The sequence below is a fragment of the Globicephala melas genome, chromosome 17 (assembly GCF_963455315.2).
Source record: "Globicephala melas chromosome 17, mGloMel1.2, whole genome shotgun sequence".
NCBI lineage: Eukaryota > Metazoa > Chordata > Mammalia > Artiodactyla > Delphinidae > Globicephala > Globicephala melas.
The window spans coordinates 2,715,419-2,740,678 of record NC_083330.1 but is presented as its reverse complement, the minus strand read 5'-3'; the positions used below and the strand labels follow the sequence as shown (position 1 = coordinate 2,740,678).

The 25,260-nt window shown below is 45.2% G+C and overlaps 1 protein-coding gene across 1 annotated transcript; it reads left to right on the top strand.

The window, feature by feature from the left end:
* The first annotated feature begins 1,013 nt into the window (after nucleotides 1-1,013).
* ALKAL1 (ALK and LTK ligand 1) lies at nucleotides 1,014-25,045 on the top strand. Its single transcript, XM_030859526.2, has 8 exons — nucleotides 1,014-1,193; nucleotides 2,216-2,231; nucleotides 8,962-9,015; nucleotides 10,464-10,544; nucleotides 12,031-12,106; nucleotides 13,946-14,968; nucleotides 23,814-23,919; nucleotides 24,355-25,045. The coding sequence occupies exons 1-5, from the start codon at nucleotides 1,014-1,016 to the stop codon at nucleotides 12,093-12,095; spliced, it is 396 nt and encodes a 131-aa protein (XP_030715386.1). The 3' UTR covers nucleotides 12,096-12,106; nucleotides 13,946-14,968; nucleotides 23,814-23,919; nucleotides 24,355-25,045.
* Nucleotides 25,046-25,260: the final 215 nt, after the last annotated feature.

The following is a 25,260-nucleotide window of genomic DNA, read 5'->3' as shown; positions in this document are numbered from 1 at the left end:
ATGCAGAGAAAGGGGAATCCTTGTGCACTGTCAGTTCCCAGTTGGTTCAAAATTAGTGCAGCCACCATGGAAAACAGAACTACCATATGATCCCGCAGCCTCGCGTCTGGGTTTATAGCCAAAGGAACTGAAACCGTATCTCAAAGAGATTTGTGCACTCCCATATTCATGACAGCATTACTTACAATAGCCAAGGTACGGAACCTCCTAAGTGTCGGTCAACAACAGATGAATGGATAAAGAAGAGGTCACATACACACACACTGGAACACTACTCAGCCATGAGAAAGAAGGAAATCCTGCCGTTTGTGACAACTTGGATGAACCTGGAGGGCATCATGCTAAGTGGAATAAGCCAGACAGGACAAATACCGCATGATATCACATATGGAATTTTTTAAAAGTCAAATTGATAGAAACAGAGTAGAAAAGTGGTCGACTGGGCTGGGGAAACAGAGAGAGGCTAGTAAAAGGACAGACTTTCAGCCATAAGATGATATGGTCTGAGGGTGTTTTTCCCTGACGGATAGTTGATGGGGAGTCCCTGCCCCACGGTCGTTTCTATATCCTTCTTCCGCCAGCTCCGAGCTGGGGGCGGGGCGAGGGGCTGGGGGCGGGGCTCGAGCTCAGGGGACCCGCACCTTCCCTCCCAGCAGCTGCGTCTCCGCCGCCGCGCGCCGCTACTGCGCCGCTCCCCTCGGTCCCGGCCGCGAAGTTGATTCTCTCGATCCCTGTGGGCTGGACGGGGCGGCGGACAGAGCCGGCCTTGCGCGGGGAACCCGGACACCCGCAGAGCCGAGGCGGGGCCGTCGGGGAGGCCGCGCGGACCTGTGAGCATCTGCGCGCTGGGCCTCGCCCAGGTCCCCGGGGCAGCCGCGCGTCCCCGCCCGTGTCCTCGTCCTGCGTCCCTCCCCGAGGCGCGCAGGTGTCGCCCGCCGTCCGTCCTCGGGGCGCGGACCCTCCGCCTCCGCCCGAGACCCGCCTGATCTCCCTCCGGCCGCTCCCGCGCGCCCATGCGACCGGCGAGGCTAAGCGCCCGGCTGCCCGCGCTGCTGCTGCTGGCGCTGGTCCTGTCGCCGCGCGGGACCCAGGGGAGGCCCGGGGGCCGCAGGGGCGCGCGCGTCGCGGGCGAGGAGCCGAAGCCCTGGCTGTCCCTCCCCGCGGCCTCCCGGAGCGCAGGTAAGCAGCCCCGCGCTCGCGGCCCCGTGCGCCGAGCCCAGGGCGGGAGGACTCGTGCGGCCCGGAGAGGCGCGCGCTCGGGGCGGCCTGGCTCGCGCACCGCGGGAGCAGGCCGGCAGCGCTCGCCGCCGACGGCGGGCGCTCGGGGAAAGAGGCAATGAGCTGGTGAGACGTACCGCGGCCGAGACGTTAAGTATCCAGAAACCCATCTTGCGGAGGAACCGGCTCGATGCGCCTCTTCCCCGTGAGAGAGGCCGGGCCTCGGAAGCGGGTGCCCGGAGCCCGAGGACATGCGCTTCAGTCCCAGCGGCCGAGGCGGGGCGGACAGGTTAGCACCTGGCGGCGCCTCTTTCCGGTCCAGCCCGGGTTGGGGATTGGGCCAGGGCCCTGGCGTCGCGCGCCGGGACGCCCCTTTGCGGCCCCCTGGAGCTGGCGCAGGGCCTGGGTAGCTGAGCAGGCTCCACCCGCCGCCGCGGCTCCCGGATCAGCTCTGCGCGCCCAGGTTCCTGGCGCTTCGCTGCCCAACGAGTGGTGGGGATGAGAAAAGAGATTAAAAGTAGCCGACACGAGGAGTCCTGAGACACCCCAAGGCGGCGAGGACGGCGGCCGAACGAGGAGTAAACGTGAGAAGCCCGGGGCGAAGCGGCCCGACGGGGCGGCGGGGCTGCGGCTCGCTTAGGGCAGGAAGGCCGGGGCGGGGCAGGAGGAGGGAGCCGCTCAGACGCGCCTCTGCTGGGAGCCCGCGCACCTGCGGAGCGAGGACGCGCTGGCCGCCCAGCCCGGGCAGCGGTAGGCGCCCCTTTCCGGGGGCCGCCCCCCGGCACCCGCTGGCTGAGAGGTCGCAGCCCACAGCAGCCTTGCTGTCATCTCCTCGCTCTTCTGCCTCTTACTTCACTTTGAACAAAGCAGAGAGGGGTTTCTTAGGCCCGTTTTTCTTTCATGATATTTATGATATAAATATATACACATTCACTGCACAAATTTTCATCCAGTATTGCTGCGTGCCAGTCACCAGGCAGAGGCCGAGGCCACCCAGGGGAGCAGGCAGTCAGGTGTCTGCGTTCTGACGGCACGTTCTAGGTGGGGAGGCGGGGAGGCTGGCGCACAGGTAGACCCAAAGAGGAGGCCAGTGACGGGCTGAAGGGGAGGCAGGGGGTGGAGAAGGTCCAGGAAGCTGAGACAGGAGGACCCAGGACCTCGTCCAGGGCTGGGCAGGGCTTTCCAGCGTGGTGGGGACACACAGGGCTTTCCCGGAGGGGAGCTGGGCAGGATGGTGACCACCGCAGTGATGCAGTGACGGCACCACACCCTTCGCATCCTCGGACTTGCAACTTCTTGGCCCCAACGTTTATCTGAGAATGGAATGTCACTTTGTAAAGTAAAAGAGTGGAAGAAAGTCTCCAACTACTGGAACATTTGTGGTAACATTAATTCAGACCTGTGTCATTGAAGTTTAACAGATCTTTTCTCTGTAAAAGGCTGAAGCCTTACCGAAGTGAGTTTCTAGGGAGAAAGAATATTTTATTAAAAGTTACAATGTAAGTGGCAACAATCCGAAGTTTAAAAAAACAACACAGCCCGGCAGAGCGTGATCTGTGCACCACATCGGTTGCTTTCTCCAGCTGTTTGTGATGTAGTCTTTGGATGACGTGAGGAGGAAGGGTGACTCTTTACATCCGTATCTGAGTCTGTGAAAGTGAAGGGGACACTCGGACATGGGTCAGGGACCAACAAGGACATGAGCTGGCCCTATCCAGGTGGTCCTCACAGGCACACTCGGGTGTGGCGGGGTTCACAGCTCATTCAGGAGGAAACATCTCCCAGGCTCTGGAGGCTAAGGACTGTCATCCCTGCCAGGTACCTCGGGAATTCTGACCCCGTGATTCTGCGACATAGTAAACACCATCACCCGGGCCTTCGCATGCGCTCTGGGCTCTGAAACCCTTGCTGCACCTGCGGCTGCGGTGCCTCCCTTTTCTGTAGGTCAGCGGCTTCCCTAAACACTCCCGTGAGGCTCGAGGTGCAGGGATCGGTCCACGTAGGGGAAGCGGTAAGTGCGGAAGCCTCGGGTGAGAGGGTGACCAGCGAGGATGCCGTTAGAATTGGAGGGGGGCACTGGGAAGGAGGAGATGCGAGAGGCAGGTACCCATCACCCTCAGGATTCACCATCCTCGGCCCCCCTTCCTCCCCGCCCCATGCGTTGTTCACGCATCACCCATCCATCAGTTCATCTAGCCACTCACAGCACACACCTGACGTGCTCTGATCGGCGTGGGAATACGAAGTTAACCAACATTATTGACTCGTGCTGAAGGAGCTCAGGTTAATGACCAAACCCCACTCCCCAGGTCTCTGCAATCTGATCCTTCCTTTTTATCGTCCTGCCCATCGCCCTGGTTCAAGCCTCAGGACAATGTCACACTGCCTCCCTAACTTGGGTGGCGCCCTCTGCTGGGCTGCCTCATTGGGCTAAGCATGGAAAGTGTGTGTTTTCATAACCTGTATCCCTCTCCCCCTGTTGTCTGACCATCACACCAGCAGAATGGAGCAAAGAATCGTTCCCAGAACTCTGCAAAAGAAAGGGAGCACTGCGGTACTCGTCACTGAAATGAAAACAGAGTCAGATGTCTGAGAAGTGGCAGCGGTGGGGCTAGAGAGGGGGGTTGGAGGAATTTGGGACAGAGAAGGAATTGGTGTGAAATTCGGGAGATGGAAGTATGAGGGGGACTTTTAGAAAGTTTTGATGGAAAAGCTTTGCCTTTTCAAGAGATGTCACTGAACATTTACATTCTTCTGCAGACTTCATGGAATCAGATCTGTGTTGCTGGGTTGTTTTGGGTTTGTTTGTTTTTAATGTGAAACCTTGCTGTCATGAGGCTTAAGGCAGGAATGTGAAGACCATTTTGGAGAGGTTCTTACAAACAATTACAAATGAATATTCTTTTTTTGAGATTAATACATCATTTTAATTGTATTTTTTAATTTTAAAATTTTTTTTATTTTTTTTTGCGGTACGCGGGCCTCTCACTGTCGTGGCCTCTCCCGTTGCGGAGCACAGGCTCCGGACGCGCAGGCTCAGCGGCCATGGCTCACGGGCCCAGCCGCTCCGCGGCATGTGGGGTCTTCCCGGACCAGGTCACGAACCCATGTCCCCTGCATCGGCAGGCGGACTCTCAACCACTGCGCCACCAGGGAAGCCCTTAATTGTAATTTAAAATATAAAATACATATTACTTAGGTTGATCTTATCCTAAGTGCTGAAAAGTAGGTGCTTTAAGTGTCTTTAAAAAATTTTTTTTTTTACTTTTATGTTGGACTATAGTTGATTTACAATGTTGTGTTAATTTCAGTACAAATGAATATTCTTAGTAGTGCCAGGCTGTTTCCTCCCCAGTCACAGACCTGCAGTGGCTTCTCTGGATTTTCCAAGAAAGCCCTAACTTCTCTTGAAGGCAGGACATTTAAGTCCCCTGTGACCTGCCCCATCTTCCCTTCTGTGGTTCTCCCAGGGTGTGGGTCGCATGGGCGGGGCCTGCCCATTGCAGATGCCGTAGCCGCTGTCTGTGCTCTTCTGCCAGCTCCTGGAACGCGCTTCTGTCATCTCTGCCTGTCACAATTCACCTCTCCTTCCAGGCCCTCTCCCTTCATGATGTCTTTGTAGCTATTTCCATGTGGGAAAAAAAAACACTAAATCCTAAATTCTTTGTAATATTATCAGTGAAATATTACAGATACTGTACATTCCAAAAATATATTTTGGCAAGTATTGTGGTACAATTTTAAATAATTTGAACACTAGGTATATTAAAAATCAGGGTGCCCCTACGTACCACACATATGTTTCTTTGCTCCGTCAACTGCATGGGCCTGGAAACAACCATACCCCCGTAGCAACAAGCACACCTGGTACCCAGACTTCGGTTTCCTTTTTGTTGCCCTCGACGCAGCTTGTGGGATCTTAGTTCCCCGACCAGGGATTGACCCCAGGCCCTGGGCAGGAAAAGTACCGAGTCCTAAGTACTGGACCGCCAGGGAAGTCCCAGACTTCGGTTTCTAATACCATCCTCTATAAGAGGAACCAGGGCTCCTTGGAGAAGCGACTGGTACTAACACCGAGACAGGAAATTATTCAGGAGGAGCCTGGAGCATCCTGTAGTGCCCGCAAGTACAGAAGTGATAAAAATTCAAAACACCACCAACAAAGCCCCCCATGATGAGATAATTTTACTGGAAAGAATTCTGTGTCTTGTCTTCGAATAATCACAGACTACAAATACATTCGTAATAATATTGTAACTTATTGATTATGAAGTAATTCACTGTTGAATGTTCAAGAAGTTTTGTATCTTGTTTGGAACATTTAGTTTACTGCTTTCAAACTTGAATGTGCAAATAAATCTCCTAGGAGTTCTTGTGAAAGTGACTCTATAGGTCTGGGCCTGAAATTCTATATTTCTTACAAGCTCCCAGAAGACCCATGGAACAGAGTTATTAATAAACATGAATTTTTTTCAAACACTTACATTTTCCCTCAGTGATTCTCTCAGCACTGATGTAATAAATCTAGTTCTTATTTTTGAAAGTAGAATTGTTTTTATATATTTAGAAAGAGAATAATCATGCCAGCTCCTTAACTAAAGGAAATGATAACTCAGGGAACTATATAACAAACATTTCAATTCAAGTACATGAAAAATGCTAGATTAAAACATAAAGTAATGCCCTTCAGTACTTCCAGAGGTACTAAGGATCCACTAACGTGGCTTTGTAAAGAATCGATCATGGCAGAGTAAATTATCTCTATGGTAAGATATTAAGTTATATGCAAGTAAAAGCAAACACCAAACATTTTCTGTTATTTTCTAGTTGTTCTGTATTATGATTTTTTTATTATTTCACATGATCTCTGCTCATTTTTAACAAGAAGTAGGTACAAGAGATAAGCCTGCCAACATTATATACATAATATGCAAGTCTGTTCCTTTAAAAATATATGATTGTAAACTTAAAATTGTTGAGGGTGGCAGATGGTAACTGTTTTGGTTAAATGAAAACTAGAAATTTTCATAAATTGGATGAATGAGATGATAGGTTATTCAAGTTGTTCCAGGATAATCATCAAGCATTACCTAGGGATCCTTTTATTTATTTATTTTAACTATTTATTCATTTATGGCTGTGTTGGGTCTTCGTTGCGGTGCACGGGCTTCTCATTGCGGTGGCTTCTCTTGTTGCGGAGCATGGGCTCTAGACACGCGGGCTTCAGTAGTTGCAGCACGCAGGCTCTGGAGCGCAGGCTCAGTAGCTGTGGCGCACGGACTTAGTTGCTCCGTGGCATGTGGGATCTTCCCGGACCAGGGCTCGAACCCATGTCCCCTGCATTAGCAGGCGGATTCTTAACCACTGCACCACCAGGGAAGTCCTGGGATCCTTTTATTTTTAATCCATCTGTACATGTAATCTCCCATACCGTTGTCCTTAGATACCAGAGGGGTGAAACCTACATTCTATTCTTGTGCCGTCCAGCATGGTAGCCACTGGGTACCTATGAGTACTGAACACTTGCAGTGCGGCTGGTCCAAACTGAGGTGTGCTGTGAGTGTAAAGTACACCTTGGGTTTTGAAAACTTAGTATAAAAAATGTAGACTATCTTACTAGTAATTTTAAAATATTGATTACATATTGAAAGGATAATATTTTGGATATAATGGGTTAAATAAAGTATTAATTTTAATTTAATTAAAATTAATTTTAATTTTTCAACTTTTTTTTTACTTTTTAAAATGTGGCTGCTAAAAATTTTAAATTACATATGTGGCTCCCATTTCTATAATGGAAGCTGATTGTTAAGATTGTTTTCCATCAGAGCTCAATCATCTAATTTTGTTGTTGGGGGTAGTTTTCTCATATTCAGTCCTTCATTTAATATTTCGTTGATTGAAAGTTATCACCAGGGCATCTAATCCCTAAATACAGATTCATTTTCAGTTAACTAGTTGCTTATTGAAAAATGAAAACAGATTTACGTTGAAAAAAGTTAAAGTTGGACTTCCCTGGTGGTTCAGTGGTTAAAAATCCTCCTGCCAATGCAGGGGACACGGGTTGGAGCCCTGGTCTGGCAAGATCCCACATGCTGCAGAGCAACAAAGCCCATGCACTACAACTACTGAGCCTGCGTTCTAGAGCCTGCGAGCTGCAACTACTGAGCCCGTGAGCCAGAACTACTGAGCCCACATGCCACAACTACTGAGCCTGCACTCTAGAGCCCATGCTCTGTAACAAGAGAAGCCACTGCACTGAGAAGCCCGTGCACCGCAACGAAGAGTAGCCCCTGCTTGCCACAGCTAGAGAAAGCCCGTGTGCAGCAACGAAGACCCAACGCAGCCAAAAATAATAAAAAAATAAATTAATTTTTAAAAATGTTAATGAAAAGAGTATGCACTGAAAAATCTCTCTTCCCTCCCACCCCCAGAATCCTTGTCGCTGTTGCCTCTCTGCAGACAATCACCATTTTAGCTGAATGCAAATAGGATGCTACAGCAGGCACTGGCAACCTTTCTCTATTTCAAACATTTTCAAAATATTTGAGGCTCGGTGAGCCATGCAATCTCTGCAACAATGTCTTGCCCCCGCGTCGTAGCACGAAAGCAGGCGTAGGCCACACGTAAGTAATGAGCATGGCTGTGGTCCAATAAAACTTTATTTACAGTAACAGGCGTGGGGCAGGAGGAGTCCTGAGGGCAGTTTGCTAACCCCTCCACAGGCCAGCGCTGTTCCACACACGCACGATAACTTCTCTGTAAACCTTTTATCTCATCTCTGCATCGACTCTCGCCCCTCCGTACCAGGCATGATGATCTTTAAAATGAGGTATCCCTCCCTTGCCTAAAAATCCTTCCCTTCTCCTCACCCTTAGACAAAGTTTATAAAGGATGGTGAGTAGCCTCACCTCACCTCTCCCCGTCACCCTGGCCAGGGCTGGACATACAGACTTGGAATCAGCTGCGTGAACAACCACAAGCTCATGTGTTTAGTGCTTGTCATTATAGTCTCCTTGTAAGGATATTAAAACTTTTTTATTGAGGCAAAATTGACGTACAACATTACCTTGGTTTCAGGCGTACAACATAATGATTCGATGTTTGTATACATTGTAAAACGATCACCACGAGAAGTCTGGTTACCATCCGTCACCGTACAGTTAACTTTCAGGGTTTACTCTTGGCAACCTTCTAACGTGCTCTACAGTATTACCGACTATATCCTCATGCTGTCCATCGCACCCCCATGACTTATTTATTTTATAACCAGAGGTTGGTACCTCTTGACCTCCTTCGTCACCTATTCTGCTTCCTCCCCAATGCCCCTCCCCTCTGGCAACTACTGTTCTGTTCTCTGTTTCTGTGAACCTAGTTTTGTTTGCTCATTTGTTTTGTTTTTTAGATTCCACGTGGAAGTGGAGTCATATAGTATTTGTCTTTCCTGTCTGATTTATTTCACTTAACGTAATTCCCTCTGGGTCCATCCACGTTGTGACAAATGGCAGGGTATCATTCTTTCTTATGGCTGAGTGCTATTCTGTTGTATACATATATACCACATTCATTCATCCATCAGTGAACAGTGAACAAGCACTTAGGTTGCTTCCGTATCCTGGCTGTTGTAAATAATGCTGCAGTGAGCACGGGGGTGCAGATATCCTTCTGAGTTAGTGTTTATAAGGAGAGTTTTTAATGATGGAAATGCATTCAAGAAATTCTAAAGGTTTTTTTTCTTTTCAGAAATATTCCCAAGAGATTTGAACTTAAAAGACAAATTCATAAAGCATTTCACAGGTAGGCGTGAACTTTATCAGCGATTCAATTAAAAAGATTGTAGCATATTACTCCATGAGGCATTGAGGGCATGAAAATAAATGTCTGTTAGAGGCTCACAGTCCTGTCAGGGAGGTAGGCAAATGCTACTAGCTTGTTTTAATGGTGATGGGAACCAGATCTGGGTGAATGATAGAAGTGTAAACAGAATTTTAGGGAGACACAGGAAGTGGACAGTTTTGCCAAGAACTACCAGAAAAGGCTGTCGTGGACACAATATATAAGCTGGGCTCTAAGGATGAATAGGGTTTTCCCGGATGAGAGAGGCATCCTGGTCAGAAGCAATCCTTTGGACACATGGTGTGGTTTGGGGCAGGACCGGGCGGCCAGTTTAGGCAAGGGTGTGTGTGGCCACTGGGCAGAGTGTGGCTGGAAGGTGGGGGGAGTTGTACTGTGATGAGTCCTCCGTGGTGTGCTGGGGATTTAGCTGTGCTCCCGGTCGGCGACACAGAGGAGGTGTTTCTCACAGGGCAGAGCAGATTCCCTTCATGTGTCACATGGTGAGCACCGGTGGCTTTCTCTCCCACGACACTCCTTGGTTCTTCGGATCAACTTGGGGAATCATTGCAATCATCCTGTGCCCCATGTTCTAGCAAATCACTTAATTCGAAGCGTGCACCCTGACCTTTACTCTGTGCCTAGTCATTCCCCCGCCTTTCCCTGTTTTACATCTCAGGCCAATAAGCTGGCAAAGATGTGGGTTCCCCCTTGACCAAAGCCCAGGGCCACCTTGTTAATTAACTTTGGAACGAGGTCGTGAAGACCCTCCTGAGGCACGGAGAAGTGTAAGAAATTTCCTGATGTTTCTAGAACCCTGGTAGTGGCACCGTGGGCTCCCCTACTTCTACCACTTCCATAAAAAGCAGACTCCAGATGTAGGGATGAATTTTGGTGAGGACTGTCTTGGGTTTGTGGGGAAAATAAGGGAAGTCTCAAGACCCTGTCCACCTTCCAGTGGTCCTTGACACAAATCACTCTAAGTAGAAAATGGAATAAATGTCTCTGCATATAAACATTCACTCCTATTAAATAAAATGAAGAACAGAAAGTGGAAACCGTGGATATTTATTTTTTATTCTTTCACATCTGCTTGCTTTGCTCTCTGCAGATTTTTTGTTTTTCTGTCTAGAGCTTTTCTCTCTTACTTATTCTGAGGAGTTCTCCTGAAATAGACTTATGTTCCATTATGTGAGATGTTGAGAATGTGGAGTGAATTTCGATTGTTTTTCACAGATTACACCTCACTGCCTGCCTCAGAGTCTGGGGGAGGAGACGTGCCCCCAGGCAAGGTCTTTTAAGGGCATGGAAAGATGTAAACCAGTTATATTATCTCTATCCATAAAGTGCTGGCAGATTTGATTGGAAAACACACCTATGTGTATCGTAAGCATTCTTTTCCTGTCCAATAGGGCCGGTCACGTTTTCAGCCGAGTGTAGCAAACATTTCCACAGGCTCTACCACAACACCAGGGACTGCTCAACGCCAGCTTGTAAGTAACTTGGGTCATTTTTGTCCTTTTTAAAAAATCTTTATCCAACAGTAAATGCACGTGATTTTAAACTTCAGCTGTCTGTGAGTGGGAAATAATAGACTAAACATTGTATGACGTGCTGTTTACAACATTGACGGTGCTTAAATTTAAGGAGTGTGCGTTCTGTTGACACCATGAGCAATGAAACCACATTCTAATTGGGACTATTTCAGACAGATCTGAAAATAGCCAGATTTCCTTAAGGACCACAATGTCTGTCAGGGTTTATCATTTGATAAATTATAAACCTTTTATCATTTATCAAATTCCTTGGCATAAATAAGGCACTCTCTTATATAAATGGAAAAAAAAAAAAGATGACCATGAAGTGTAAGTCAAAATTTCCCCCTAAGTTTTTTTTTTTTAAACAAATTTTATTTATTTTATTTATTTATTTTTGGCTGTGTTGGGTCTTCGTTGCTGTGCGCAAGTTTTTTCTCTAGTTGCGGTGAGCGGGGGCCACTCTTCATTGCGGTGCGCAAGCTTCTCATTGTGGTGGCTTCTCTTGTTGCGGAGCATGCGCTCTAGGCGCGTGGGCTTCAGTAATTGTGGCTCGTGGGCTCAGCAGTTGTGGTTCGAGGGCTCTAGAGCGCAGGATCAGCAGTTGTGGCGCACGGGCTTAGTTGTTCCACAGCATGTGGGATCTTCCCGGACCAGGGCTCAAACCCATGTCCCCTGCACTGGCAGGCGGACCCTCAACCACTGAGCCACCAGGGAAGCCCTCCCCCTAAGTTTTTACGAGTAGTTTCATATCGCATCATTTCTATGCTGAGTGATAGACTTTTCTGAATAACGGTAGCGTGCGTTTTAAAGGTTGTCTAAATAATTCTTTGGGATTCTTAAGTTACTGAACTAAATAGCAATTCCAAACATTATATTTAAATGCTCCCCTTTAAACTGCCCAAATCATCATTAAGTGTGGTAACTCAGTTGGCTAATTTAAATTCCTTTCTAAATCTAAACTTTCTTTTTAAAGAAAATGAACTTTAAACGTTTTGCATTTTTTTAAACTAAATTGGTCATCTTGAGGGATATTTAATTTTACTTGGGATGTTCAGTCAGAGTTGTTATGATTTTTTCAAAAACTGCTTGTGTTTGATGACTAGAGAAAATGAATCTTGTTGGCATCTAGGCAGAATGATTAAGTGGTAGCACAGCATATGGTGGAGAAACTCTGGGCTTTGGAATGAAACTGCTTACTAGCTATGAGACTCTTAACACTTTGAGGCTGTTTTCTCATCTCTAAAGTGAAGATGACAGTAACATCTTAGCTGCTTATATCATCAGGAGAATCAATGAGAAAATCCGGGTTAAGTACTTGCTATATTAGATGTTTATTAAATTATGGCTATCATTATTAAGAATTAGCGACAATAACTTAACATGGTTTTCCCCACATTTGTAGTAACCATATACACAATTTACTTTTAAATGTTTCTCCTAGATTACAAAAGATGTGCTAGATTGCTCAAAAGATTAGCAGTGAGTCCTCTGTGCTCACAGGCATAGAAGACCTACGTGTGAGTATGTATTTATTAATTTTTCTTATTCTGTTTAACAGCCTGACTCTCTTAAGAAATTTTGAACAATTTAAAAAGCCCAGGAAGCTGATTTTAGCACCACCAAATAACTTTAACCTGTGGATTTTCCACTTAGTGTTAAAGCTTGGTCTAAATGGTTTATTGAATTAATAAAAAAATGTCCTCAACAGTGATTGAATTAATAGAAACAGCTTTTGGGCAGCCTTACGAGTCCTCAGTGATTTTTTAAAATATTTCAACATTTGATGTTATGTCATTATTGTGCAGAAACCGTATGCATATACACATTAGATGAACCAAACTTTTAAAGGTCTACCTTTTTTTTAACTGGTCAAAGTATAATAAAAGTAGATATAATAAAAGTAGGGCCCTAAAATTTTGATTTATGCTATATAGGTTATAATAAGAGAGGAAGTATTAGAAGAATAGAAGAAAAAGCAAACAATCAAACGTATAGTGAACATGTAAGCATTTTGCCAGAGTGAAATTAAGTTAGAATTTTCGTTCTGGCTAAATGACCTTTGGAACCCGAGGGCAATAAAGTATTTGTATGACCTAGATAAATCAAAAGGAAATTCTCACATTTACTTACAAAAGTAGAGTCTATACAAAAGACTGAAAGGTGTTCATTTCTTTGCAAATATCTTTCTAATCAGTAGTTCTTTCTGGTGTAGTACAGAGTCAACATTTGAGGGGTGGGAGCGGGGAAGGGGGGTGTCGTCAGCATTCCAGTACCCCAGACAAGTCCCTTTTAAAGTTCCTCAGCTTTCTAGGGTGGACATCAAAGTCTGGAGAACCTGTAGTCTGGAAGTATCTGTGAATATCTCGATCTGGCCAACGTAACTTAATTTATCCCAATAACTGCATGGGGATGTGATAGGCTCTGATAGGTTTGCTGTGACAATTACTGAGACAATTCTGGCCTATTGTTGATGTTGCTTTTCTTATTCTTATTGAAAAAGCAATTATAAATTAATAATAATAATTGGCACTCAATTCTGCATATTTAAATTTGCTGAACTAAAAATTTTCCCTTTTTTTTAGATTAAGAAAATCAGTTAGATCATTTCAGTGTTCAGTGGCAAGATATTCACATCAGTTACTCTCATCCCATCTCCAACCTTTTGAATAATGCAAAACAAGAATAAATGAAGAAAACTCATTAGGCTCTTGAAGTGACCTAAGTCAAGCCATGTTTAAAAAGAAAATCAATCACTCACTCAAGCCACGTTTATCTTGTTCTTTGTTTTGATATATTTTATCCGAATGAGTAAATGTACATAAAGTCCAAAAAGCAACCTCATAACTGGAAAACTTCTCAAAAAAACAAGTACTGTATTATAATTTAAAATATTTTATGCAAACTTACATGCTCCTGGGACAAGATGCATAGAGGACAGACCTGATAAACAGGCCCCTTTAAAACTGCAGAGTTTGGCGATTTAGTGAGTTTTTTTCTGGAGGAGTCATCTCTGATAGTATCTGTTTCCACGTATTTAACAAGGAATTCGAGTATTACAGATGGACACATTTTAGGAATATTTTTGAGTTATTTAGGTGATGTCAAGTTCACTTTTTGGCTTCTGCAGATATCTTAAAACTTTAACGGTGGAAGTCATCATTTAAACTTTCTAAAAGTACCGATCAATCCCCTCCACATACACATTAATCTACGTTCTCAGGATTTCACTGTAAATTAAAAGTCCACAGATTCTTTAAACAAAATAAAATAAAATATAACTCTATTAAAACTATGCATATGTTTAAATATGTTAAAAACCAGGTCATAAATGACATTTTTCTTCTTCCCTCCCACAGGTATTTCTTAAGAATGTAAATCTAATTCGAAGGAAAAATAGTACCTGGAATCGTACTAACTGTAAAAAAGAGATAAACTTCTAATTTTATGGTGTATTAAGATGAGTAAAATAAGAGACTTCTCAGAAATAACTGTTGAGCTGTGTCCTAGCATAGGATGCGATCTTCCTTGGTTTATTTTGGTGTATATAGTAATTTGAAATTTTTTAATACAAAGTTTAATTCACATATTGCAAATAGAATATTAAAATTTATGCTATTCTACTTTATTTTTGCTATATATATTATTTTCTTGTATGGTTAACATTCCATAGATGTAGGAATTATATATTTAATTATGTAAATTATGTCTGAGCATGCCAAAGAGAAATGATATTTTCGATATGATTTTTTGTAACATGTTTGTTGAATAATCATGTACAAGGTCCCCTTTTATAATTCTAATTTAATAATATTTAATACATTTATTCAGAATTTGTTACTTTTATTTGCATTCATCTGAAACGTGAATTTTGTTCAAACTGAAATATGAAAAATCTGTGTTTTCTTGAATTAAAGACATTTGTAGCAGAGCTCATACTATTGAAATAAGATTACCATATATGTATACATGTGTAAATATTCATTTTCTGAACTGATAGCTGAGATCCTGAGACCATTTATGTCTTTTTGAACTTGGAGCATATGGTATTGCTACCTTAAATAAGAAAAAGTCCAAATGAACTTGGTGAGGAGAAGAATGTGTGGGCACCTGGGAGCTCTGTTTAGAAAATAACAAAACGCCTGATGCATTTAATCAGTTTCATTTAAAAACAATGATGTAAAAATGAGAAACCTAAACAAAATAAGAGGAAACCCCACCCTTTTAGAGGTCCTCGTGCATGACCCCGTGCAGGCTAAGAACTGCCGACTTAACTGACTGGAGCCTGGAGATCTACGGATAGTGTGAGATGCAGAAAGGCCTCAGACAGCCCCGGGGAGCAGCCTCTGGAGGATGGAGATGCCGGTGATGCTATGGCCGTGGTGAGTTTGGGGGAAGAGGTCCAGGGTGGTGACTGGGGGGTGGACAGGGACAAGGCGTTCAGCCCAGGAGTCCGCGTGTAGTTAAAGACCGAGACCCCCGAGCCGCCGGCTGCACCGTCACCTGCCGTTAAGGTCAGAGAGAGGAAAGGACACCCCCCGATAGAACTGCAGTGGAGTCTTGTTAAGGGGACTTTTGAGTTCCTTAATTATCTGTCCCCAACCCAACCTAAAACCAGCCTCTCTCCCGACTTCTAACACTGCAGGTTAGCTTTGTTTCTTTCTGAACTTTCTATGCACAGAATCTCGTAGACCCTCCTGTTCTGTCTCGGCCTGCGTTTGCTCACCACTGCGTTTATGAGGTCTGTCCCTAGCACTGCACACCACTGTCATTATCACTTACAAAGTGATGCGCTTTGGCTGTCTTGGATCGGACATTTCCCCGCTTGCTTCTCAGTTGTCTTTCATCTTTCGTCAATTGTCTTTATGGAGGTTATAAGCCAAAGTAACATATTTTTCAGGGAACAGATTGGCCCATAAACTTCTGCAGTAGCTGTAAGGAAGCAGTGTGGAGTGAGGGTTTAAAAACGTGGCTCGCGACGTTCGGTCTTGAATTCTGCCACGGCAGCAGGTAGTCCAGGGTAGCTCTTTATCCTCTTTGGACCCTGGGTTTCCAGTCTGCAAATGGAATGATAACCCTTAACTCATAACGCCTGCAAACCCTTTAGCCCACTGTTGGGCACACAAGAGCATACACAGATGGGGGCTCTGATCATACAGCCTCAGACTCTATTTTAAAAAATCAGTTTATTTCTCTTCTAAAAAATGTAATCATGGCTATTCTGTTTAATTGGAATGGAGCTAGCTGTCTATTGAAAACTGAGCATAAATTAGTTGTGTGGTTTGCGTTTCATGGGTTGGAGAGAATTCAGCTGAAAATTTTTCTGCCCACTCCTGGATTTTCATGCCAAAACAGAAAGAAACAATCTCCAATTTTTGCAGCAAAATATTTCAAACAAATAAGTGCTAGTTTCTTTTATTTCATCAATATATTTGTGTATGTGTTCAAAATTATCTAGTTTCCTAATAACAGAAACAACATTTTTTATTTTTAAATTTTTATTATTTTTTTCTTTTTTCAAAGAAGATGTTGGGGGTAGGAGTTTATTAATTAATTAATTTATTTTTGCTGTGTTGGGTCCCCGTTTCTGTGCGAGGGCTTTCTCTAATTGTGGCAAGCTGAGGCCACTCTTCATCGTGGTGCGCGGGCCTCTCACTATCGCGGCCTCTCTCGTTGCGGAGCACAGGCTCCAGACGCGCAGGCTCAGTAGTTGTGGCTCACGGGCCTAGTTGCTCCGCGGCATGTGGGATCTTCCCAGACCAGGACTCGAACCCATGTCCCCTGCATTGGCAGGCAGACCCTCAACCACTGCGCCACCAGGGAAGCCCTATTTTTTAAAATGTTTATCTTATACTGGAGTATAGATGAATTACAATGTTGTGTGAGTTTCAGGTGTACGGCCAAGTGATTCAGTTATACATATACACATATTCATTCTTTTCCAGATTCTTTTCCCATATAGGTTATTACAGAGTACTGAGTAGAGTTCCCTGTGCTAGACAGTAGGTCCTTGTAGAAACAACAAGTTTTCGATTAAACAAAGAAAAGACCATTTATGGCAGGATACTAGGGTAACTCATGGGTTCCAACTTTGACCTTGAGACAGACAGGCATCCAGGGGCCCTGGACCTTAACAGTAAGAATTTATGGTTAAAAACATTCTACTCCAATGAAGACATAGAAAAAATAATTTATGGAACTGCCCTCGAGAAGACTGCCACTGGTGAAATTTAGCTTTTTTAAATGCTCAATTTCCATGTTTTTCCATTCAAATGTTAAAGTTTTTGATAAGGAGGACCTGACTAGCCCAGATCAGATCCTGTGCTGACATCAAAGAGTGAGCTTTTTTTTTTTTAATCTTTTTTTCTTTATTTTTTTTAACATCTTTATTGGAGCATAATTGCTTTACAATGGTGTGTTAGTTTCTGCTTTATAGCAAAGTGACTCAGCTATACATATACATATATCCCCATATCCCCTCCCTCTTGCGTCTCCCTCCCACCCTCCCTATCCCACCCCTCTAGGTGGTCACAAAGCACCGAGCTGATCTCCCTGTGCTGTGTGGCTGCTTCCCACTAGCTATTTTACATTTGGTAGTGTATATATGTCCATACCACTCTCTCACTTCATCCCAGCTTACCCTTCCCCCTCCCCGTGTCCTCAAGTCCATTCTCTAGTAGGTCTGTGTCTTTATTCCCGTCTTGCCCCTAGGTTCTTCCTGACATTTTTTTTTTTCCTTAGATTCCATATATATGTGTTAGCATACGGTATTTGTCCTTCTCTTTCTGACTTACTGAGTGAGCTTGTTTATGGGGAAAAACAGTCTGCTACTCACTGGCTGTGTTGCCTCCTAGTGGTTCCATATTTTCAACAGCCTGTCAAAGCTTCTCACTTCTGTGAAACATTGAACATCTCTTTAATCCGTTTGCTTGACTAAAAGCCAAGAAGAGAAGCTACAATAGGGTTGAGGAGGAAGGAGCTGAGTTCTGTTTATTCTGCTAATTCCGCTGCCCCACTGATTTATCACCAGTGCGCAGAAGGGCCTTCAGTGATTCATGGAAAGTACTTGCTTTGCTGTAAAGAATTAGACTCTACCTCCATCACTGTTTGGGCTTCTGTCATTTTATTAAAATAGCAGCCTCCAAAATTAGAATTTGAGTTCATCAGCTCCAAAGCACTTGTGGAATGACTTTAACTATGAAAATATCCATAAATTAAAGATGTTCTGAACCGGGTTCTAATGGAAACTATTTCATGTGTATGAGGGTGAAACACAGACAGTAACTATCTATTTTTGAATGTGGGTTGTGTGCAAAAGATTAGACTGAGCTGTTTCTCACCTTTATTTCATTCTTATAAAGTTAAATTGTGAGGTAGGGAGCATCAGTGTTCAGCCTTAATTTAGAGGCAGAGGACTAAAGCTTCAAGGTTTTTAATAACTCCCTCAGGTGTGTGTGGAGAACATGAAGCAGAGTGAAGACTTGGTCCCGGGTTCTCTGACTCTAAGTCTGATATTCTTTGGATGTTACCACATGACTCGTAGCGTCTGAGTGCTTCCCGTTGTGTCACACGAGCCCACTGGGTGTGTCGCCGTCCATGGAAGGGAGCTTGGGTCCTGGTGTCTGCAGGGCAGACCTGACAGGAAGAGGGGCTCAAGAATCAGCTTGGACAGAGAGGATGGGTTACATCAAAAGCCAAAGTCATGGACTTCCCTGGTGGCGCAGTGGCTAAGAATCCGCCTGCAAATGTAGGGGACACAGCTTCGAGCCCTGGTCCGGGAAGATCCCACCTGCCGCGACACAACTAAGCCCGTGTGCCACAACTACTGAGCCCACTCACTTAGAGCCCGTGCTTTGCGACAAGAGAAGCCACCGCAGTGAGAAGCCTGCGCACTGCAGCAAAGAGTAGCCCCAGCTCGCCGCAACTAGAGAAAGCCTGCGCTCAGCAACGAAGACCCAGTGCAGCCATAAATAAATAAATAATTTTTTTTTTAAAAAGACAAAGTCATCACCAGAAAAGGCAGAAGCATGCACCCTTAAATGTGAGCCTAGGATACAGCAGAGACAGAAGCTTGGTGTCCAGGAAGTGCAGAGAGCAGAGATTTATGGGGCCTTTAGTTTAAACATTTAAGAGACAGTCTGTGAACAGGACTAGAGCAGATGTATTGGGTGCACAGGAGAGCACTGAGTGGGATCTCTTGCTCAGAGGAGCTCCGTGGAGCTGGTGTTTCCTTTCTTCCTATGTCCTGTAACTTGCCAAACTATACAGAACCAGGGTTTCTCTGGGGCTTTTTGGTGGGAATCCATATTGTGTCTGGAAGCTTCTATGAAATGAGCTCCCAGATATATGTCTCCAGCCACAGTTGTTTTGTTGAATCAGGTACGGAACAGTATTGCCTGTGGTGCTTGGGAGCTAGGATCTCTTATTCCAAGGATTTTGGTTGTATTTCCTAATAATGGGGTGGGTCCTTGGACCAGGGACCCATGTGGTTCCAGGTATGTTGACTAAAGCAAGAGGTGGTGAAATGGGTTTGATGTGGATGGAATGCGAAGTTATAAGCTGTTGGCTGATGGGTGTACAATTTCAGATACGTAGGCTGTCCCCAAAAACTGATGCTCCGGATGGTCAAAAGCTGCTTCCCATGGACTGAACCCAGACACTTCTGGCTTAAGCCCATGTAACATGCAGACCCATTCATAGACCAGGTAATTCTTCCCAGCTTCTCTCTGATGGTTAAGTTCTGCACCTGGCCCCTACCATTCCAGAATCCCATTATTCCCACTAGATCAGGTACATTAACTCCACTGTAGTGTCTGCCACCAGTCTCTGCCTGCAGAGCTGGAAAGCTCTTCTTGTTGCCTTGGTGAATGGCGTTTCTTCACAGCCCTCATAAGGGTGGCTAGCAGATTGCCCCCAGTGGAATCAGATAAAATTCCCATTTCTCAGAACCTTCAGGATTCTCTTCAGCGTTCTCCTGATGTCCTGGCATCTGACCTCTTTAACAGCCGTCCATGGCTAAGTTCAAGCTTCAGTTAGCCAGCGGAACAGACTTTCATACCATTCACAGGGGCTCAAACCAGCCCAGTGAATCGCACATCCCAGATGAGATTGACTCACGTCAGTGAATTCAGAGAGGCTGAGTCTCCCATTCCAGCCTCCTTGGTCTTGCGTCTGTAGAATCCACGTCCACCGATGCTCACAGGCTCTGTCAGCAAGTTCAGCTAGGCCTTTGGACCCTTTAGTGTACATAAGATCTCCCTGTAGAGCAGGTGTTATTCCTCCCCCTCTGGGATATCTGGGGATCTAACTCATCAGGGCCTAGAGGCAATGGGAGGTCGTGGGTGTGTGTCCTGAGACGAACGGGCATTAGTTTGGAAGCCAACTTTTATGACTGTATCACTGAAAGACTTGTATGCCGAGGAGGACGGATTTTCTCAGAATGGGGTGAAGAGAGAGAATGGGATTTCAGTGAACTTAGAAGCTCAGTTTTTAACTTGCTCCGTGTCTGACTTAATGTTCCCGTTCTGTGATTCAGAGTCCCACTTCACTTATTTTAGTGCAACACACATGAAGGGGTCGAGCATTTCCTTGGTGCCGTAACTCCGCTCATCCTGTCATCAGCCTCTGGCTCAGTTATGTGTCAGTTCTATCTACTCTGTGACTAGGGGTTGGGGGACCCACTCAAAGCTGTGTGGAGGGTTTTCTGGTTCTCTCAATATTCTCAACGTGTTCTCATATTCGTATTCATGTTCGCATTTGAATTCATGCTTTATTTTTCACTTCCCCTTTCCCCTGGTACACTTGCTCTCTAGGGCCATCAGGAGAAGTAGCATGGTCCCACCACCCTTACCACCACTATTGTGTCCACTGTGCCACGGACACCTGCTGTCCTAGTAACTTGCCCTCCATCCTCACACCGTGTTATGCTACCTATAATGCCAGTTTGAGTGATCCTGACATGTGGAAACTTGGTTAGGCAGTAGGCCCGAGTTACTCAATCCAATATTAATCTAAGTTTTGCTGTGAAGTTGTTTTCTAACTACGTTAAGGATCTTGAGATGTGGAGATTATCCTGGTTTACGTGTAATTGCAAAAGTCCTTAAGCAGGGAGGCAAGAGGGTCAGAGTAAGTAGTAGGAGATGCGACCTTGGAGTGACCCAAAGAAGGGGCCGTGAGCCGAGGAACGCAGGGGCCGCTAGAAGCTAAAAAGACTTATATCTGCCTTTCACAGGGTAGAGCCTGAATTCCCACCTTCTGGGCCACTTGTCTCTAACCAGCCAGCTGATTGGTCAATTCGATTTTTTTTTTTTAAAGACCCAAACACCTATGTTTCTTGTAGCCATTGCACTGCATTTTTAACTCCTCACTAATTCATCATCCTTGTGTAAAAGGCACTGAAGTGCTAAATGCAAAGTAAATACCGGAAAGCAAATAACAGACGCAGAGAGTTTAAAGAATACAGTCTCATGCTAACTCGTAGCAGAAATATGTCCTAAGAATGTGAAGTCCTTCTATTAATACGAGGAAAGGAAGCAAACCAAAATGCAAACAGCAAAAAAAATTGTAAATAAAGACTGGAAGTCTTACGACTGCCCGATGACGGGTGAGAGGTCCCGTGGTGGTCAGTCCAGAACCGACGCAGCATTCGGACGTGCACGTTTGTTCTTTCAGCCGTCTGGAAAAGGAAACCCTTTCTGCAAAAATAAAGGTTCTTAGGAGTAAAACTGCGCGCTAAGTGGTGCCGGGCTACTCACGCTGCAGCTGCGAGCTGGTCTGCAGCATTTGCTGCCCGCGAGGAGGACAGAGGTGAGAGGAAGGTGTAGGAAATTTACAGCGATTGGAATCTGAACACAACCTTCTTTGGATGCTTTGTGCACTTTGTATATGTTAAAAAAACAAGACAGCAAGCCCCAAATGAAGTTATTATACTGAGCCCCATGTCACCAAACTGAGACCTAATTTCATTACAGTCTCTGCTCTCCCAGAAATGGAATCTTTTATCTTTTTTTTTTTAATTGAAGTATAGTGGATGTACCAATATCATATAAGTTACAGGTGTACAATATGGTGATTCACAATTTTTAAAGGTTATACTCCATTTACAGTTATTTAAAATATTGGCTATATTCCCTGTGCTGTGCAATAGGTCCTTGTAGCTTATTTTATACCTGATAGTTTATACCTCTTACTCCCCCATCCCTCTAGTGCCCCTCCCCCTTCCCTCCCCCCTTCCCTCCCCCCTTCCCTCCTCTCCCCACTGGTCACCCCTAGCTTGTTCTCTGTCTGTGAGTCTGCTTCTTTTTTGTTATATTTATTGTCTCTTGTGTGTTTTCGATTCCACATACACATGAGATCATACAGCATTTGTCTTTCTCTGTCTGACTTACGTCACTTAGCACAGTGCCCGCCAAGTCCACTCATGTTGCTGCAAATGGCAAAGTTTCATTCTTTTTTTTAAAAAAAAATCAGATATAGAATCTGAAAGCAGTCAATCAGGAATGGCCGTCCAGCACCAGCGAGGTCATGTGCCTGGTAGACCCCGGGCGTGCCCTGAAGGGAGTGACCTTGACCCAACTAGCCTGCTGTTTGCTGGCGTAACCTCCTTGCTCCCTGCCTGTAAAGTCTCACTGTGTGCAGCCCCTCGGAGCGCCTTTCCGTCCGCTGGATGGGATGCCGCCCCATCCATGGATCCTTGAATAAAGCCAATAAGATCTCAAAATGTACTCAGCTGAGTTTTAGTTTTTAACCTGTTTTCTCCACTTTATTTCTCTGAAACTTCATTGTCTTTTACCAAAGTATTCTTAGTCCGCGACAGATCTGAGGACAAATGAAGCAAACCCCCGCCCCCAAACCCCTCGAAACCTTGTCTGCCCCCAGTGCTACTTTCATGCAGTGCTCAGCTTTTTCCACCAGGTGCCGCCTTAGCGCCAGAGTTGCTCCTAAAGGCTGGGGCATCCTGGGCGGGAGAGGCCGAGGGGGGCCGCCCCGCCGCGGCTAAAGGGTAGAAGCGGAGGCCAGCCCTAAACAGCACAGTAGATCGCCCCCTGGTGTAATTCTTTATCCTCAGCAGGCGAACAGAGGCATGATTCCAGCGACGAGGAACATTTCGGAGTGTCCCCGGGTCACTGCTCTCATGCCGGGGCAGTCACAGCAGACGGATGGCGCAGGGCTGCCTGTGACGTCGGGGGCTGGCGGGCGGCTGGCCTCCAGACAGAGGTCTGAGCATACGCCGTGGGCCTGCTTCTCAGACCCGAGTGCCTCCGAATCACCCGCAGGGCTTGTGGGCGCTGTGGAGGCTCTGACTCGGCAGGTCCGACACACTCTGGGGACCACTTCCCCAGAAGTGCCCCTGTCCTGTGACAAAGCGCTCTGGCCTTGGAGTTAGACCCCGGCTCACAGCCAAGCCCTGCCTCTCAGATGACCGAGTGACCTGGGGCAGGTGACCTGGGGCCATTGCAAGCCTCTGTCTCCTTTACATTTACACGGCGTTGCTGAACCACGTGGGACAGCCCGTGTGGCAGTGGTCTCCAGGGAGAATCTGGGTTTTTGTGGAGACTGAAGCTTAAACAATTTTGAGAACAAATACTAAAGTATACACAGAAGTGACTGCCGACTTCATAAATGCATCCCACTAATGCCCCAATACACGTATACCAATCTCAACGTCCAGTTAGCTGTATCCCCAAACTGTGGTCATAACAAATTACAGTTAAAATATTCCATTTCACACATTGTATGAAGACATGACCATGTGAGCCCAGGGCTAGGACCCTTCTCAGGGCTTCCTTAGGAGGGGGCCCAGGTACAGGAAGGGTCGTGAGGCTTAAACTCCCTGAGCTTTATGGCTCAGCGGCCTCTGCCTGGAACGTTCTGAAGCCAATGGTTACTCATGATTATTCGCTGGGCTCCTAATTTCAGCATGTGGCATTCATCTTCGATAAGTTTAAATGAGCTGAAAACAGTGCAAGGAATCATTAACCTTTGTTACTACTTGGAGGCGATGTTAGTAGTGTACTAAATATATATATGTATACTTTTTTTTTTAATGAAGGAGTCACTTCTATTTGAAGTCAGAATTGAATTGCAAAACGCAGGGACTTTGGTCTAGACTATTTTTTAAAAACTGTATTCAGCTTCCAAAGACTTATGACAAACCAGGAGCATTAAGTCAAGCAACAGATGACGAAGAAATGTGAAGCCTGTAATTTACTGATTTATTTATTTCAGCACAGAACTCCATTTTGCTTAACCCAGTGGATCTTTTCCAAGTGTCAAGACAAAGACCAGATGACTAAACACCTTCTGTCAACATTGGAAACCAACCACAATCTCGGTGAGTCACCAAAATTCAGGGGGGAGAGGAGGGCTAGGGTGATGCCACGAAGGTCTCCCACCTGTCACTCTACCAACACTGCTGTGTGTCCCCCCAGCTTCTGTTCTCCAGAGCTCTGAGAAGGTGGATCCTGACGGGTTTTGCCAGGTTTCTCAGTGTTACTTGGAAGGGATGGCCTCTGGGTGTCCCTCCTCTGCCACTTTTGCTGACATCACTCTAAAGATACATTAAATTATACTTTTAGTATCCATTTTCTGACCTACAGTCAGTCCTAGCAGGCACTGAACAAGCCAGCATAGCGCCCAACTTTACATTTTACACGGGGACTCCACTGACAAAAATCTGACTGAGGCTATACCCAGATGTATTCCACTGTCGATTCAGCTAGGGCACTAAGGTGCATCTCCTTACGAGACTTCCGTCCTTTATTTCTAGGCAAATCAACATTTATTACTGATTTACAGAAACTGGCATTTCTCCATTAGCTGTTTGATTTATTTAATCCTCATGTGATCCCGTGCGATGGATATGAACTCACTGACAAAAGTACACAGAGAAAGAGGAACTGTGTGGAAAGGCAGGTGGGAACAGGCAATTTCAGCCTTTCTGGAGCTATGCGGCGGAGTCTTTCTCGCCTTTGAAGCTCTGGGAGAGAAGATGGTAGTTGTGTTCAATCCTGTGGCATGTTCCTCGTTCAAGGCACGCTCAGGGCCACCAGCGTTGCTGTGGGAAAGGCGAATCCCTGGGATGCGAGGCTTGTGAAAAGCAAAACATCTTCGCAGAGAATTTTCCATGTTAATCTGAGTAGCCTTTTTTATCGTCACGCTGTAACGCAAGGATAGAATGGAGGCGTTCAGAGCAAGAAGCCAGGACGTTTGGGGTCGAGACTGTTACTAACAAGCTCAGCAGGTCACGCCCCTCGCAGGGGTGGGAGACGGAGATTTCCTGCTGGTGCATCACCTCTTCAAGGACACAGGCACCACTTCTTTTGCTCTCCTGCCAAGTAACTACATCAGTGTTTCATACTAATAGCTGCTCAATCCGTTTTCTAACAATCATAATACAAAATGACATTATATATGTTATACAATAATATAACAACAGTAATACATGGTTAATAGCTGCTCAGTACATTTTCTAACAATAATAATATAAAATGATATATATGTTATACAGTAACAACAATAGTACATGATTAATAGTTGCTCAGTACATTTTCTAACAATAATAATATAAAATGTTACTATATATGTTATATAATAATATAACAATAATAATAAACGATAGCTGCTCGATACATTTTCTAAATGCATGAATATGCCTGAATGTCCTCATTTATAA